The sequence below is a fragment of the Mustela putorius genome, unplaced genomic scaffold (assembly GCF_011764305.1).
Source record: "Mustela putorius furo isolate JIRA1106 unplaced genomic scaffold, ASM1176430v1.1 tig00000430_pilon_pilon_pilon, whole genome shotgun sequence".
Classification (NCBI taxonomy): domain Eukaryota; kingdom Metazoa; phylum Chordata; class Mammalia; order Carnivora; family Mustelidae; genus Mustela; species Mustela putorius.
Genome location: NW_025421377.1, coordinates 4907450 through 4925341, shown reverse-complemented (window position 1 = coordinate 4925341; position 17892 = coordinate 4907450). Strand labels below are relative to the sequence as shown.

At 45.5% G+C, this 17892-nt stretch overlaps 1 protein-coding gene across 3 annotated transcripts in view; it reads right to left on the bottom strand.

Moving 5' to 3' along the window:
* Positions 1-17384, bottom strand: part of SPATA18 (spermatogenesis associated 18) — a 39432-nt gene extending 22048 nt beyond the window's left edge. For 2 of the 3 annotated variants that reach the window (XM_045079740.1, XM_045079741.1), the window contains exons 1-4: positions 17040-17383; positions 3971-4076; positions 3739-3854; positions 2288-2400 (exon numbers count right to left, since the gene is read on the bottom strand). In XM_045079740.1, coding sequence (XP_044935675.1) covers positions 2288-2400; positions 3739-3854; positions 3971-4076; positions 17040-17126 — 422 coding nt within the window. In that variant the 5' untranslated portion in view covers positions 17127-17383. Of the gene's footprint in view, positions 1-2287; positions 2401-3738; positions 3855-3970; positions 4077-17039 lie in introns of all 3 variants that reach the window. The other variant, XR_006606707.1, reaches the window with a different exon arrangement.
* Positions 17385-17892: the final 508 nt, after the last annotated feature.

Here is a 17892-nt window from a genome sequence, read left to right as displayed (position 1 = left end):
AGTCAAAACCAATCTGGTCTCCACAAAGTTAGACACAGGGACTCTCCTTGGTGGGCCACTCATTTCACAGCCGGTAGCACCCTGACTCTAAAGGCAAGTAGAATAAGAAAGAAGAGACTTAGCTACTATAGAATGTGGAGGACAGACAGCATCATTTGTGATGCCTTAAAAAAATAAGAACCACAGGTGGGTCAAAAACCAAACGAAACTAGGAAATCCAAGGTAAAGGAGCAAATACCTTCCTCTGTGCAACTTTCAAATGAGATGCACATGGCTTGGTGGTGGGAGAGGGGGGAGGATGCATCTAGATAGTGTACACATGAATGATAAAGCAAACAGTGTGAAAGGTACATGACAGTGCCTATGGGTGTCCTTAGTACTAGTCTTACAAATTTTCTGCATTGGAAATTATTTCCAAATAATTTTTTTTTTTTTAACAAAACCATGTAGTCATGGTTCCTTGAACCCTGATGCTCCTGATGGGTATTTACGGAGCCATAATGATAAGAGAGGGAGATACAAAGGAATTCCTGGCTCCTTTTGGTGCTGATAGAAGTCAAAAACCAGCAAAGTCTTGAAGCCCTGCCTCACAGTTAGTGGCAAACAGAAGGGCCTGGCCAGCAGCAGTTGCCAGCAAATTCTCCAGAAGATTTAACCAGACAAGCCACAAATCAGCACCCCTTGGCACAAGACTCTACTGCCCAGTTGGAAATGAAGGAGCAGGAAGCCATAGAGCAGTACAAGACCAAAAGATCCTCCTCTCCAGCCTGAGGCATCCCTCATGAGATGCAAGCCTCCCTCTACTTTTAGATGCTAGTAGAAGGAAGGAGGGGGGCCAAGGAGACTCCTGGAGAGGGCCAAAACAAAACAAAACAATGCAAAAATAAACAAACAAAAAAACCCTAACAGTAGTTTGAACTTTGAATTCACCAGATATTTACAGGAAAAGAGCTATAATAAACCAGAAAAGAAGTGGTAAATGTAATTATCCTCACCTCCCTCCAAATCAGCTGATATTAGTTGAAGTAAGTTGCAGAAATTCAGAGGAGCAGTGCTTTTTTGCTCATTACATTTGTAAATGTTGACTGTTGGCAGCCATAAAACTGTTCATTGACGATGATTCCACTTGCAACATGAATGTTGGGTATGGAGGTAACTCTGTGTGTGTGTGTGTGTGTGTGTGTGTGTGTGTGTGTACACATGCAAGCACGCACAAAGAAAAATGTCTGGAGCAAAATAAACCAGAGTGTTAACAGGGATGAAATAACAGGTGATTTTTCACCTTTATCCTTGTCTTTGTTGTATGCATTTTGAATTAGCAATGATTGTGCCTCATTAAACCTCCTTGGCTATGACACAGCCACTTTTGTATGTTTGTATGTTGTATGCATTTTAAGAAGGAAATTTTTGTTACCTTCATGATCAAGCAAAACTAAGTCTGTAGAGATGCTTTCCTTAAAAGGAAATCTCATCAGAGAACAAGGCAGTGTGCCACACTTTATTCCATCACAAACCCTAACCAAAGAGTTCTTTGCTGCCCTATACATGTGAGCGGTAGAGCAAGGCTCCAATTAGGAAACACGGGTTTGATGGGTTTGTGCTAGCTGGGCTGCACGCAATTTCATACACATTTGTCTATCTTCCTTAAGTGCAAATCCAAGGCTTGTGATTTTCTTTGCAGTAAATCCTTGAGCTTGCTACCCTGGCTATGCCACTGATAGCTGCTGCTGCCTGGCATTGCCTGACTTCTTTAAAATACTTTTTTATATCTACAAATTATTCTAAAATCTTGGAATGCTCATACTTTAAAGAGTCTGACTTCTCAGCCAGGGGTCTATACCCCCTAAAGGATCACATCTGTCAGATGGATGTAGCCTCTTCCTCTTGCTCTTGATTTTACTCTTTGTCTGACCTTCTCTAACCCTCCCCATTTTGCATTTTATTTTCTTTCAAAAGACAGATTATATTATGTAATAATCTTCATATAGATATTTATATAGATATATAGATATATGCTGATAATAGACCTCTAGAGAAGAAGAAGCTCCAGGGATGGAACCAAGGGGACCAGCGTCTTAGGTAACCTATTATAATAGAGAAATCTTATCCCCAGATTCAAAGACATCTGTCTGACTCTCTCTCTCTCTCTCTCTCTCTCTCAGACACACACACACACACAGTTATTTGCAGACGTCTACATTTTTCATAAGCCATTATTTCCCTTTCAAACTTAAAAATTAAGAACAAACAATTCTTTTTGGAAAAAGATAACTTGCATTCCTCTTACTCGTCTTGAACCTGGTTGAGTTGATTACGAGTCGAAGTCAACTCAGAGTCTAGCTGTTGCATGTCCCGATCACGAACACCTGACTCTTTATGTTTCTCTTTATCAAATGTGTCCTGAAATGATATACAAATCAAAAAGAGTCTTGAATAGATGAAACAGCTTGTTAGGTTGCAACGCAATTATGCTGAGCAAAATTAGTCAGGTGCAAAAGGACACAAATGCATTGTTCCATATATATGCAGTTCTAGTGCAAGCAAAATTACTCTAGAACAATAAAAATCAGAAGAGTGGTTGCCTGTGGTGGGGGAGGGTAGGTGACTGGGAATTGGCACAAGGAAATACTCTAGAGAGATGGAGATGTCTTCTAAGTTAATAGGGTGTGAATTACATGGATATATGCATTTATCGACCTATGGATTTCACTGCAAGTAAATTATACTTCAATTTTTTATTATACATCACATTTTTAAAAAGCCATTGAAATATCATCCCATTATCTTTATCCTCAGAAGAACACCCACAGGATAAAATCTAAGCAGCATGTGAAAAATCCCCGGGAGAGAAAAACTTGATTAAAACTGACTGATGTCTGTGGAGTGCTTACCCTATGTTAGTTGTTTTTGCATGTTTATCACATTTAATTCTCAAATGGCCCTAGTGGGTCAACAAAAGCATTGTCTTCATTCGGCAAGTGAGACATAGAAGGTTACACGACAGACCCGGGACCATAAATGAGCAGACAGAATTGTGCCCAGTGACCTCCAAGCAGTAACCCTTTTGCCCCTGTCCTCCTAAGACTGCCAAGAAAAGACTGCTCTATGTGCTTTAATTTGAGAATTTATGGAAATCCATGTAATTGTTTAAAATCAAGGCTACCAATGTTTAATGACATCAGTGCCTTAAGCAAGGTGTATGTTCTATTTCCAGTCTGGGCTTCACCTGTCTAAAACTTGACACTAACCCATAGAAATCACCCCCTAGCAACAGCAAATGATGGTACTCTTTGTCAGTCTCTGAGAACTAAGTTTCCAATTCGTTTCATTTCACTCTTTCAGAATGGTCTCTCCTGAGGCTCCATGGTACCCTAACTGTGTGGATTAATCTTCATTCCAAAGTTCCTATTTAATGCTGAGGGTGGGCAATGTCCCAGATGTAGACCATCACCAGTCCCTTCTTCCAGCGGAGGAAGCAGAGGCTCGTTGATTCGTCTGAGGTCATACCGCTGGGAGGTGGGCAAAGCTGAGAGTTGAACACAAGTCTGTTTGAAGAGAAAGCTGAACCCATTATGCCACATGCTACTGTAAACAGAACCTCACTTTTTGGACCTGTGTCCCCCTTCCCTAAGTAGCGCTAAGTCCCTCACTAGGCAAAAGCCATCTCTTACATATGTCTGCACTCCTGGAGCCCGAACAGGGTGCTGAAAGTCAAGGGGAATCCTTTAGCATCCCTACCTGTAGAGAGGGCACCCTGCTGTCAACAGGTTTTCCCAGGGAAGCAGCAGTAAAGGAGGCCTCCAGCCAAGGCAGAAGGCGCGATTTGATGATTTCCACACCATCGTAATGTCCGCCTGAAAGAACCCACAAATCAGGTCAGGGGGAGAAGTTCAGCAATACGGTGAGAGCACCAAGGACAGAAGCAAAAGAAGACGACAGAGCCGGATGGGGAAACATGGGCCATTCTCACCTTCTTGGGCTGCCGTGGTGAGGATCCGAAAGAGCTGTCCTTGTACTTTGGAAATTTGTTCGATGAGCTCAAGGCAATGACTAAGATTTTGATCACATGTGTTTGCCTGCAAAATCAAAACAGAAAAGTCAATGCAATTCCTTTCCTCTGGAACCCACTGCAGGGACCCAAGGCCTGACTTTACCCAGGGGCGCCTGGCTGTGGTATGCTCCCAGGCACAGAGACTGCCCTGGGTTCACCAACCACCTTTCCAGTTCCTCCTGGGCACACAACTAGAATACTTCTCCCAGCTGCCCTAGTAGTCGGCAGTAGTCAGCAGCGGTACAGCGGAGTTCCAGTCATTGGGAAAGGAAGTGCTATATGCTCCTTGCAGGTATGACCCGGAAGAAAACCCCTTGAGCAATTCTCTTCTCTCTCTCCTTCCCCATCAGCCAGCCAGATGCCGAAGACCCAGGAGAGGACCCCAAGGACATAAAGGATGGTGGAGCTACAAGATTTGAAATTTGAAAGGCTAAGCATCCAACACTTGCAATGATTATCATTGAGAAAGTGTGAGTGTGTTTGTGTGTGTGTGTGTGTGTGAAGCCACTGAGGTTTAGGGGTTAATTTACTAGCAATACCCCCGACTTGCTATTCAAAGGAACCCTACAAAAACTCCTTTCATAAAGTGAATAGACGTTTTGTAACCCAATACAAACCACTGTTTCCTGATTTACCTGCTTTATTGGTTCATGTCCTCTAAGATCATTATGTAGACTAAGAACACTACTTGTTAATAACAGGAAGGTACTGGGTCATTAAGGATCCCAAGGAGAATAAGACAAAAGACGTGGCACCAGCCATATAGCATGGGCAGACTTGTAGGGGAGAGAGGATCAGAGACAGTTCCCCCCATGGAACATGGGCTCACGAGGTCTACTCCAGAGCCCACGGTCTTGGGAAGGCAGAGAAGACTTCCCCAAGAAAGTGAAATCTAGGCAGGGAGAGCAGGCCGATGTGGGGGGATGGGCAGTTCCAGGGGTTGTGGAACATCAACAGAACACGAAGAAACCCAAGAGGTGGGCCTTTAGCTATTGTTCTGCTTTTTTCACCCCCTTGGTGAGATTTTTACCATTTCCTCACCAGCCAAACCTCTAATGGCGTCTACCACTAAAGGAAGGGACAGAACCACAAGCAATGAACAGATCACATGGGTGTAAAAACACACAGACTGATGTATTGTCTCAAGCCCTAAGAAGGCAGGAGCGGTGGGGGCCTCCTGGGCGCTGGGCAGGACGTGGGGGTGAGGAGGAGAGAAATGAGAACAGGGAGGAAGAGTGGCCTCCAGGCAAAAGTCTACAGGTCATAGGCATGTGTGGGTAGACTGGGGATGTGGTTCAGGCAGGCAGGCAAGCCCCCTGTGGACAGAGGTTGTGCTGACCTGGGTGCTGTTGCACTCCCGGCCTGTGTTCCCTGTGTTCCGTGGTCTCTGTGGTCCAACCCAGTAAGTACTGGACAGACGCATGATGACGAGAAGATTCGCACACTCCGTGTTTATCATAGACCTCCTATGCGCAGGCGCTGTCGATGTTTACGTATATAAGCTCAGGGAAGCCCCACAGCAGTACACTGGGAGGTGGGGGTGTCATTGTTATCACCTCCATTTTCAGTTGACAAAAATGAGATGCACAGAGGTTAAATAACTTGTCTAAGCTTACCTTGCCGGTAAAATGGCAGAACTGAGATTGGAACCCATGCCCTTAAGAGTATGACTGGTGCTGGGAGCAGAGGAAGGACATGAGTGAATGGGGAGGGCCATCCAGAACCACCCCCGCCAAGAGGGGAGACACTGAGAGAAGTCTGGATGCAGAGTACTAGAGAGAGACAGTGATGTACAGTAGAGTAGCAGGGGCAAAGGCCTTGTGGCAGGGGCAGGAGGGAGTTTAGTTACCTTGAGAACCGTAAGTAAGCGTATGTAGCAGAAGCACAGAAGGTGAGAGCCATTGGCAGGACAGATCCTGGAGGGCCTTCCAGGCCTGGGGAGGAGTCTGGAGGGAGTGGACTCGAGCCTAGACCCTAGGTGGAGCTGCTGGGTTATGTCCACGCCTGGTGGACGGCACCTGGTGACAAGCTCTGATTTGGCACCTATGTCTGATGCAGCCATTTGTTTCTGTTTCTCATCCCTCTATCCCCTTCCCTAAAAAGACCAGGAGCTCTCTTTAAAAGTTCCTTTGTCTTTCCTATGTTTATATCAGTTGCCACTGGTATGTTTAACAAATTAAATGGCCCCAAAATATGTGAATGAATGAATGAATGACTTAACAGTGTAATATTGACATCATCAGAACACTTGGAACCCCCAGCAGAACAGCTGTGCCCATCCCTCCCTTGTTGAAGCAGCGGCTCCTTGGCCTTGCTCTCACACCTGCACTTATCATGGTGAACCTGTTACTCAAGAACAGCTTTGCCCTCTGGCTCGATTATGCCATAGCTACGTAGGCAGGGAATGGGGCCTGAGGGTCCAGCAGACCTGAGTGATTATCTCTGCTCTGCCACTTGCCACCATTCTCTGCAATCCTACACAGATTACTTAACCCTTCTGACCCCAATGCCTCTCCAGGAAAATGGGAATCACGACTTGCAAAGTATTAGGAGAGAATTAAATCCAAAGAATGCATATCTAGCACCTCAAAGACAGAAGGCATTCAACAATTGGTACCTATGAGGTATTATGTATTATTTAAAGGAGCAATGGGTATAGGAATAAAGTTCAAATATGGTTTCCCACTTAGTTTCTGTATTCTCTTAGAAAAGATGCTTTTTAAAAAGAAAGCGATCACAAGTAGGCAGAGAGGCAGGCAGTGGTGGGGGGTCGGGGAAGTAGGCTCCCTGCTGAGCAGAGAGCCCCATGCAGGGCTCCATCCCAGGCCCCTGAGATCATAACCTGAGCCAAAGGCAGAGGCTTAACCGACTGATCCACCCAGTCGCCCTAGGAAAGGTATTTTAAATATGAGCCTCTGTTTACCCATATTTAGGAAGTGGCTGAACTCATGAACTAAGCTAGGTGCAGAGTAGAGGAGGGACAGAAAAATTAGAAGCATTATTGTAGTATTATTACCATTTGCTTCTATGCCTTGCCCAGAGTCTGGTTCAAAGGAGGTGCCCAAAGGAATGTTTGTTAAGTGGGCTTGTACACACAACTTAAACAGAAGACAAAGTATAGTATAAAACCGTTCCTGTTCCCAAGACCTGTCTCAACACGCTGCAGCTTCTAACACAAAGCATCACGCAAGACGCTCAAGTTGCAGTAGGGTCGTGTTCTCTACCAAACAGTCCCCCACAAAATAAACAGAGCAAAGATATGACCGAATTCTGCTGTCTCCTAATTCCAAAGTTCATTCATTCATAAATCACTGTACTCTTACTATTTGTAGCTCAGGAAATAAAGCTACATTGAAAAAATTAGGGGCACCTGGTTGGCTCAATTGGCTAAGCCTCTGCCTTTGGCTCGGGTCATGATCTCAGGGTCCTGGGATTGAGTCCTGCATCGGGCTCCTTGCTCAGTGGGGAGTCTGCTTCTCCCTTTTCCTCTGTACCCTCTCTCTGACTCTCTCTCTCTCTCTCTAAAATAAATAAATAAAATCTTTTTTTAAAAAAGGAAAGAAAGAAAAAATTAAAAGTTGCCTGCTGTCAATGAGCTCACCAGCTGGGGAAGTGGGATGGAAAATGGGGGACACACAGAGGATTAATAGTTACCTTAGAGTTTCCTGAGTGTCTTATGGGCAGTGAGCTGGCACGGGAACAAAGCACACCCTCGTGAGCAGTGAGGGGTAAGAAATGAAGGTATTTCAAGAGGAGGAGCAGCAGGCACGAGAGCCAGGAGGAACAAGGTGTACCAGAAGGGCAAGTGGAATACAGGGTCCAGAGACCAAGTAATGATAAACTTTATTTGTCACATGAAGGGTTCTGAGCCTTACGCCATCACTGAATATTTAAGGGGGACAGGAAAAGGAGAGTGGTGACTTTGCATTTTATGAAATTCACTCTGGCAGAAGCCAACCACACAGGGTTCCGAAAAGGAAGTGAACCTGGTGGGAAGTGGGGGTGGTTGTAACCCTCTGGTTGGGGAATGCAGTGCCTTTGCCCAACTACAGGACACAAGTGGAGAACCAGCAAGGCTAGAGAGGGGGAAACAAGTCCTGTTGGGTTCGTGTTGGGTTGGAAGAAATCTGGAGCCTCCCCATGATGCAGGCTAGAAGGCAGGTGATGACTGAGGTCAGGAGCTCTGAAGAAAGCCCAAGCTGGAGATAGATTTGGGGGTCCCCAGCATCTGGGAAATAGCTAACGCCATAGGACTTGATGCATCAATTGCTTTTGAGAAATCGAGGAGCTAAGAACAAGGAAGAAGAAGAAGGCTGGTTATCAGGTAACTTCTGGTGACCTTGATGAGAGCAGTGACGGCAGACTGGTGTGGGATATTTGATGTATTTCCAGACTGCATGGGGGTGAGGGAACCAATGGGAGCCAAGAAGAAGCAAAAACAATGAGGACAAGTGACCCTTTTCGAGAAGTTCCCCAGTGTGGGGAAGAGTAATGTGGATGTCCCTACTCTCGTGCCCCAAACAAAAGCTCCTAATACTATCAAGCCCATATATTGCCTGATTTCCTAAATCCTTCCTAACATGCCTCCGCATGACTCATCCACCTTACTTCCCTCTGCTCCCCTGCCAACAACTCTCTCCTCTCCAGCCACTATCCTGCCTTGCATACGCACACGTTACATAGACACAGGATCCGCCACCAATGCTTTAATGCCTTTCACGTTCTTAACTTGTGAGCAGCCTTGACCTTAACATTTCTCCTTGTGACAGCCTGATCATCCAAGCCTCTACCAATGATTCTCTCATACCTTTGATTCTATCCCTCACCTTGAACCACCCCTGCAATATGGAAGAGAAAACTTTTCATTGCTAAGTCAACAAAATGTATCACTCAATATCTTTCATCAACTGACAAACTACGGTTGGAACAGCTATTTAAATCTATCGCTTTGAGCACAAAATACAGTGATTTACATTTTAAGAAAGCTCGGTCTCACACACACAAAACATTAGATAAGACTTAATAGTACAAAGGGTTCAGCCCAACATTCCTTTAAAATATGAATGCTATTATAACATTAAGTGATTTACCTGGCTTTATTTTTTTAAACTTTTATTTAAGGAAAACCTCATCTTACATACAAGAATGCCATTCCAGGGCGCCTGAGTGGCTCAGTGGGTTAAGCCGCTGCCTTTGGCTCAGGTCATGATCTCAGGGTCCTGGGATCGAGTCCCGCACTGGGCTCTCTGCTCGGCAGGGAGCCTGCTTCCTCCTCTCTCTCTCTCTCTCTGCCTGCCTCTCTGCCTACTTGTGATCTCTCTCTGTCAAATAAATAAATAAAATCTTTAAAAAAAAAAAAATAAAAAAAGAATGCCATTCCAATCCTGCCGGTTGGAGAATGGGCAGATGAGCAAGGGAAAAGAAAGATCAGTAGTCAGTGTGTAGAGACTCATCTGAGCGGCAGTAGGGGGCAGTTGCTTGTAGCCAGTCGTGGAAATTCACACATGGCAAACAACAGCCTGAATTTCTACCTTCTTTTTTCCCCCACTGTCCGGCTAATGTGTGCTAGAGGGGATGGGCAGAGGAGGGTGGTGGAAATGGACACCTCAAATGAGTAGAATTTCCTTACACCTGCCCTCCCTCTGTAGGAGGCAAGAGAATAAACTTGGCAAGCAAAAGACCTACTTTCAAGTCCAAGTTCTACCCTTTCTTTTCAAGTCCAAGTTCTACCCTTTCTACTCGTGTGACCTCGGGCAGGTTAGCTGCTCTCCTGAGGTTTGATTTTCTCATCTGTAAAATATAGAAAATAAAACCTGCTATTTCACAGGCTTTTATAAAATTTCAAGGCAATAATGCAGGAAGAGAGCTTTGAAAGCCTTCGAGGGCTCCTTACGTGCTGGTTATAAGAGGCTACAATTTTTCCTCCAGGGAAATGGCTGTCCCATATATGGGCAGCCCCTTCACGTGACTCAGTTTCCAAAATCAACCCTCTTCTACAGTGTAGCTGACTTTCCCACTACACCACTACCTCCACAACAATATTTTAAAACCAAAATACTAAATTTTAGATATAAGAGAAGGAGGCTTATATATACCCCAACATCTTAGCAAAAACTTCTATTTAGACTTCCTCTGGAGTTTACCATCTTGACCTGCAGTTACTATTTCTACCAGGTTTCTTTCATTAATTATTTCCCGAAAACATGAAACAACGATGTTTCCATTAACAAGTTTGTCTAAGAATGTTGATAGTCCTACTGTTAAAAATAGAATAATCTGTCCTAATCACTTGTCAATTTCTTTCCTACCCATGAATTCATCGTTAGCAGCTGTGGCAGAAACTTTAGCACTCGTGAAAGATTCCACATGCTTTCCAGGTCTCGGGCTTGTTTACAAGGAGACTGGAGCCGCGTAACAATCCTGGTCTAGGGAAGAGGAGTGAAAGTGATGTGTATAATGTAAGTGCCCTCTTTCTCTCTCTCTTCCCCTGTGGACCTTTGCGGTCCCGGGATGAGATCTGTGATGAGATGACTTGTTCCACCAGGTGGCGGCCACCCGAACCTGAGCCAGTGACGGAGGAGAGGGGCCATCAGAGTTGGCATGAATGAGAAATCTCTCTCATGTAAGTTTAGACAGTAAGATTTGGAGCTGTGTTCATCACTGCAGCTTAGCAGTAAAGAGATCAAGAAAAGAAAAAATGTTTTCTATGAATTCACTAGACTGAACCCCAGGAATGTGGAAGTGTATTGACTATGGGGGAGGACAAAGGCAGCCAGGGAATCCGTTTGAAGACACCATAGCAACTACAACAAAGCTTCTGTACTGAGAATCAAGGATATTTTGTCATGCAGACAACCTCTATTTTAACACAAAGATTAAACAGAAACAGAGGGACACCTCTTTGAGAAATCCTTTTTATGTACTGATATTGAATATGCTGTTGTCGCTTGCAAGGGCAGATTGCTATAACACAAGAGGAGAGTAATGCAAGGGGAAGTGTGATCAGCTGTCCCTAACATCCCCACCCACATAGCAGATAATCACAAGTTTCCAATTCGTGATGTCCTGATGTCTGTTATTATACATCAAGAATGGAATCTTCTGTCTTAGGGATGGGGTTATCAAGGATCTGGTAAGTTCTTACCGTTTGCTCCTGTAATTACATACAGTACATTTTAAAAAGTAATAAATGTCAGAGCATCTGACCAAAGGTAGCTCCCTAGTCCACAAGATTCTGGGTGGATATAAATGCGTCTCGGGAGGAGGAGGAGTTTCAGCCCGGAGCTGACCTTCTCCAGGTACTGCTAACATGGGAAGGAGGTTAATTTCTTTTTTTTTTTTTTAGATTTATTTATTTGTTTATTTATTTATTTGATAGAGAGAGAGATCACAAATAGGCAGAGAGGCAGGCAGAGAGAGAGAGGAAGAAGCAGGCTCCCTGCTGAGCAGAAAGCCTGATGCAGGTCTCGATCCCAGGACCCTAAGATCGTGACCTGAGCCGGACACAGAAGCTTAACCCACTGAACCACCCAGGCGCCCCTGGAAGGAGGTTAATTTCTCATCTTAACATCTCTGTGAACTAACTACGTCCCGAGACCTAATTCTGATCTGCATGTTCAGTTGGGAGCATTTGGGCAGCAGACTATTACTTGAAGGACCATTCTCAGAGTCTGACCTTGTTTACATGTCTCCTCACTGCATGATGCTTTTAAATCCCACCTCCCATTGCCCCCTGGGGATAACATCCAAACTCCTTAACACACCACCCAAGGCCTCTACTCTCTGGCCCCAACCACCCCACATTCTCAGCCCATCTCACTTCCTCTCCTTGCCCAGAACCATTCTGGGCAACCACAAAGACCAGCTTCTTCCTTCCTTCCTGCTTTATCACCTGCTGTTTCCTCTGCCCTTTATATGCTACTCTGCCTGGAAGTTTCCCGTTAAGATGCAGCTCACATTTCCACTCCCAGCATCTAGCACAGACAGACATATCATAAACTCTGCAAAAATATTTTGTTGAATGAATTAGTTAATCAGTAAAGGTACATTGCCAAAAGTGGGCGCCTGGGTGGGTCAGTGGGTTAAGGCCTCTGCCTTCAGCTCGGGTCGTGATCCCAAGGTACTGGGATCGAGTCCACATCGGGTTCTCTGCTCAGCGGGGAGCCTGCTTCCTTCTCTCTCTCTCTCTGCCTACTTCTCTGCCTACTTGTGATCTCTGTCAAATAAATAAATAAAAATCTTCAAAATAAATAAATAAATAAAGGTACACTGCCAAAAGTGTACATATAGAGTGTTTAGGCCAAAGCTTCACACAAAGCAGAAGCTAAGTAACCATTTATTGAATGAATTATTAAGCCCTTAATAACTGGCTCAGTTCTTGGTTGAACAAGAAGAGATTTTCTATGGCTCTTTCGTCAACATTCTCAGTAACCACACAGGAGGAAAAACAATTCTGAAAGTTACATGTTTGTACAAGCTGTCCTTGAACAGCCAATGCAATCCAAGGTTTAAAGACCAAGTAATACAATATTTCAGCATTTCTTTAATAACTAAAAGTAAGTGAATTTGCAATGTTTGCTTTTGTTTTTATTGTGTTTCTCTAGCAAGGTTTGGAAAAATATCCCTTCTTGGAGTCATTTTAAATAAATAAATCTTTTTTAAAAAATCAAGCAAGTAGTGGTTTTGTGTAGGGCCCAGAAGATTGCTAGATGTTGTAGGATTAAAAACTAGCTAACATATAAAAAACAAAGGCATTGGGGCAGAAAATTGCATTTTTTAAAAAATTTACTGTGTCTAACAACATACATAGGACACAAGGAAAAGAGTGTTGGTGGACAGATTAAGGCAGAGGAAATGGGAAGCCTTATGAAGGAAATTAAGAGAAATTTTAAAAAGTTAACTAAGATCTATTAATCCCAATAATGACTCGTTTAAAGGAAAATGAAAATTTTGCATTGTGCTTTAGATCTGTTCAAATCATTGATCTTTTTCACTGAAAATAACTTTTTCCCAAGGGGATAACTTTAATCACATTCTTAATTCTAGAGTGGTATTTATGGTCTTTTATTTTGCTTGAGTTAACTAGAACTAAATCAATGTGGTCACAGTCAGCAAAATCAACTTTCCATAGCAAATATAATATAAAGCTTTTAATGAATAAACCTCTAGAGCCAACATTTTAATAAACGTACTTTGCTACAACGACTACTCTTCATCTTAAGGTTTCAAGGAAAAAGTCCTCGGAACTATTAAAACAAACTTGCTGTATTACAAAGAATGTCTAAGCCATTGACCAAAACCCACCCTGTAGGTGACAGGTTACTGAATAAGTCTAGAGGTAACCTTAATTTTGGTAGGTATATATACATATTTTATTATCCTCTCTCTTTAGCTATGCATACATACGGAAACACACACACACACAATTAAAAACGCTTATGCCCTCTCAATTGTGCCCCTACTTGGAAATCATGGCTTTGGCTTCAAATCAATTTTAATAAAGGCTGAGTTAAAGATATTTGGGGATCACCTGTAATTCTACACTGGATATGAGGTTTTAAGAAGACAAATGTGTCCCAGAACCCAGGTGTGTGGGAGAATGGTGGTGGCATTCAGTCAGTCATTATTTAATTCAACATTGCATTGCAATGAACAAACATTGCAAATTCACTTTCTTTTAGTTATTAAAGAAAAGCTGACGTATTGTATTACTTGGTCTTTAAACCTAGGAGGCACGCATTATTCTAAGTGCTGAGAATACAGAGATAAGCAGAAAAGGGAGAACTCTCTGCCCTCTGGAGCTTACATTTTAGTGGGAAGAGGGGAAAGAAAGATTGACAATAAAATAAAAGAATAAGTAAAAATAAGAAGATGCGTTTATTACAGAAGAAACAAAGCAGAGAAGGGACACAGTGTGCCAGGGGCAGGGGGAGGAGATGGCAGTTGTGAACAGGATGGTCTCTCCTGAGAAGGTGAAATTTAAACAGACTTGAAGGAGGATAGAAAGCAAAGCTGTTGGTAGCTTACTGAAATACCCACAAGCAAAAGTTTTCCAGGCAGAGAGGAACAGGAAGTGAAAATGCCCTGAAGCATGAGACTGGCTGATGGGCTCTAGACTCTTCTGCCCAATAGAGTAACCACTAGTCATATGTGACTATTTAAATTTAAATTGATTAAACTTAAATGAATTTTAATTTTTTTAATTTAAATGAAATGTAAAATTCATTTAAATTTAGGGGCAACCTGGGTGGCTCAGGGGGTTGGGCCTCTGCTTTCGGCTCAGGTCGTGATCCCAGGGTCCTGGGATCCAGCCCTGAATTGGGCTCTCGGCTCAGCAGGGAGCCTGCTTCCCACCCACCGCACCCCCCCCAGCCTGCCTCTCTGCCTACTTGTGATCTCTCTCTGTCAAATAAATAAATAAAATCTTTAAAAATAAATAAATTTAAAATTTAAAATTCATTTCTCAGTTTGTACTTACCACAATTCAAGTACCAAATAGCCACCATATTGGACAGCGCCTGTATAGAACAAGTCCATCATAGAAAGTTCTACTGGACAGCTTTGCTCTAGAAACAACAACCAGATCAGTATTGCTAGAGTAGATTGAGGAAGAGAGTAAGAGATGAGGTCAGCATTTAAAGGAGCACAATTGTGTAGGGCTTTGATGGCCATTGAAGGAACTTTGGCTTTTATTCTGAATAGGACAGAAGCCTGAGGGCTCTATCAGAGAAGTAACTTGATCTCACTTGACATTTAGAAGAATCTCTCTGAGATATGTTTATATCTAGATGAACGATGATGGAAGATGGACAAGGATGGTTACAGCATAGGTGGTGAAAGGGTTCTGTGCGAATTTCGAAGTAGGTACCAACAGACTCAGCTGGTGAAAAGCTTGTGGGGTGAGTCATGCTGAAAACATTGAAGTAAAGAAGGAGATCAGTGTTCACAGCACGGGCGTCGCTAAGGTAGGTTTTAGACTGATTTGACTTCAAGCTGATGAGAGCACAACTGAAAATGTCTCATGGGCAATCGGAGAAGTGAGCTCAGATGAGAAGAGGTCCTGAATACAGATATGAGATTCATGGGCATATGTATAAGAGAGAAGCAAGAATGGAGGCCCAAAGAAGATTCCTAAAGTCTTAAAGAACTGCCATAGGAGGAAAATGGGTAAGGCAAGGAGACCAGTCACTTGAAGAATAGAGCTAGCGACAGTCACAGGCAACAGAAACACCAAAGAGTCCAAGAAAATGATTGCATGGGGAAACGGCCACAGATCTTTTTTGGAGAGGCATTGGTCTCCAAGACGGCAGTTTCTATGAAGGTGGGGGGGGGAGTCTAGATTGGAATGATTTCAGTGACAATAGAGGAGCAGGGGGGATTACTGCTACTGAGAAAGGAAAGTGTAATAAACTTCGGCATTTCTCTATCATTAAACTTGGTCCAGTCAAATGTTAGTGTGATTTATGTGAAACACTGTCTTGTGACAAACTGAATATACATTTTGTAATATATATATATATATAAAAATATATAAATATTTTAAGTCATCTCTACAGCCAACGTGGGCCTCAAATTTACAATCCCAAGATAAGGAGTCCCACGTTCTACCAACTGAGCCAGCCAGGCACCCCCAAACTAAATATCCTTTTTAGCATTCAGAGTTTATTTAGGCCAAGGGGGTAATAATGAAAGGAAGAGGGTGGGGTGGGAGGAAGGAAGGAAGGAATGGGGGAAGGGAGAAAGGAAGACAGAATAGGCTGTAAGAGGTAGAAAGAGGTGAGTTTTAATTTTCCTGCAATCTTGATGCAGAAGTGCTCATTCTTTAAAGGTGGGCAAAGATGGTAAACAGGGAACACTACAAAGGGAGCAAGGAGAAAGCTGTGGGTGTTCTTTGAGTTCTCCTCTACCACAGGAGCCCTGGTCAAAGGGTGAATGGGAAAGCCCAGAGACTCAGACAGCATCCAGTTGCATTTTTCCTGGTAGGATTTCAGAAATGAGCCAATTTAAATTTAAAAAAAAAAAATTGAGATCTGGTTAAATGAATCTGTCCTATTTAACAGAAGAGGTACTGAGACCCACAGAGGTGAAATAAATTCCCCCAGGGAATTCAGCTGGTACTATCTAGAGCCAGAACCAGAACCCGGGCTCATTCCGGGTCCACGCATGCCCAGCTCTGTCTGCCTCACTGTTCCACTTTATGAGGGGGACCCTCCTATTTAAGACGGACAGATCAAACCCAGCAAATGCAACACCGAGTTGTACTTAATGTGCGGGGGAGGTTAACGCGAGCCGGAGTGGGGGTGGGGATTAATGAGACTTGAGGAGCTCTATGGGTTTGATGCCAGAATGTTGGCTTCCTACAAATGCCTTGGTTACAGGCCTCCTGAATTCTCTGCCTTGGTGTGGAATTGTGCCTTTCTTGCCATGCTGACCAGCACACAAGTGAAACCCGCAACGTTGACAAGTGTCCATCTCACTGACATCCGAGTAATGGCTTCTGGGAGTATTTTTATAAAAATTCATTGTGATACAATCCCTGAGTATTCTGAGACGTGCGGAGAGGCACGACCAGGGGTATAGTTTAAAAAAAAAAAATCGAGTTAGGGATAGGGAGGTGGGTTGCTAACGGAGCGGATGGGAGGGAAAGCAGCAGGCTGGAGCCCTGGCGGACTGGGGTCTCTGCCGTTGCTAGGGCCGCCAGCGTCCTTGGTTACCGCTGGGCCGAAGGCGCGCTCTCCGCGCGGGCTCCGAGTCTGCGCTCCGCGAGTTCCGTCCCCCCCACCAGCGCCCCCTGGCGCGGAGGGGAGAAAACTGCACCGGCAGGCCCGTGCCCTTCCTCCCTCCCCGGCGATCCCGGTTCGAGACGCGGTCCCGGTGAGACATCACGCCCGCCCGGGCTTTGCCAAGCGACCGCCCCGGGCCAGCCCTACGAGGGCTGTGCCGGGAGCTAAAGCGACGGCGAGCCCGGGGCTGTCCCCCGCGGACTCACGTTGTACTCCCTCAGCCAGCCGTCTAGCTTGTCGTGCATCAGTCGCAAAGTTTCGCTCGAGACCAGTTTCCTCAGGTTTTCTGCCATCGCTCACTTTTGCGCTCGGCCGCGCTCTGGGAGATGGGAGACGTGGAGGGGACGAGGCGGCGGCGTCCGCGGGCCCCCGGGGCGACGCGGCGGGAAGGGTGTTCTCCGCAGGGGCTCAGAGCGCGGCTGCTGCTGCCATCCTCCGCCTCGGGTCAGAGCCGGCAGGGTTCGGCAAGCCGGGGGGCGGGGAGGTGCCCTGGGCCGCAGCCGCCGCGCCTCATCCGCCGCCCGGCGCGGTCTCGCGCTCCCGCGCCGCCGCCCGCAGCCCCCGCCATAAATACGGCGGCGATTATTAAACAAACCCTGACGTGGGCGGCCGGCTGCTAGGGACGCGCCCCGCGCGCGCCCTGGCAACGCCGGCCTCCGCCGCGCGCCCCCGCTGCCGCCGCCACCCGCCGCCCTCCCGGAGCCCTCGTGGCCGGGCACCCGCCCCGGCGCGCCCTGGAGCCGCTCCTGCTCCTGCTGGTGCTGCTGCTGCTGCTGCTGCTGCTCCTGCTGGCCGAAGGCGAGGCCGCCCAAGACCCCTGACGCTCGGGATGGGGCCTGGGGCGGGCGGGGCGCAGACCGGCGAGGGCGGCTACCCCATCCCTTGCAGGACCGCGACTCGCCCGCCCTGTGGGATGGGGGCATCCCGCGGCCTCTCGCCCGGAAAAGCGAAGGTGGTAGGTTTCTCCACGGACCGTCGGGTTAGGCAGCAGGTAAGCGTCTGACGGCGCCCCCCTTGATGCGTTAACTTCTCAGACCTTCGGGGCTTCGTTTGCAGCAC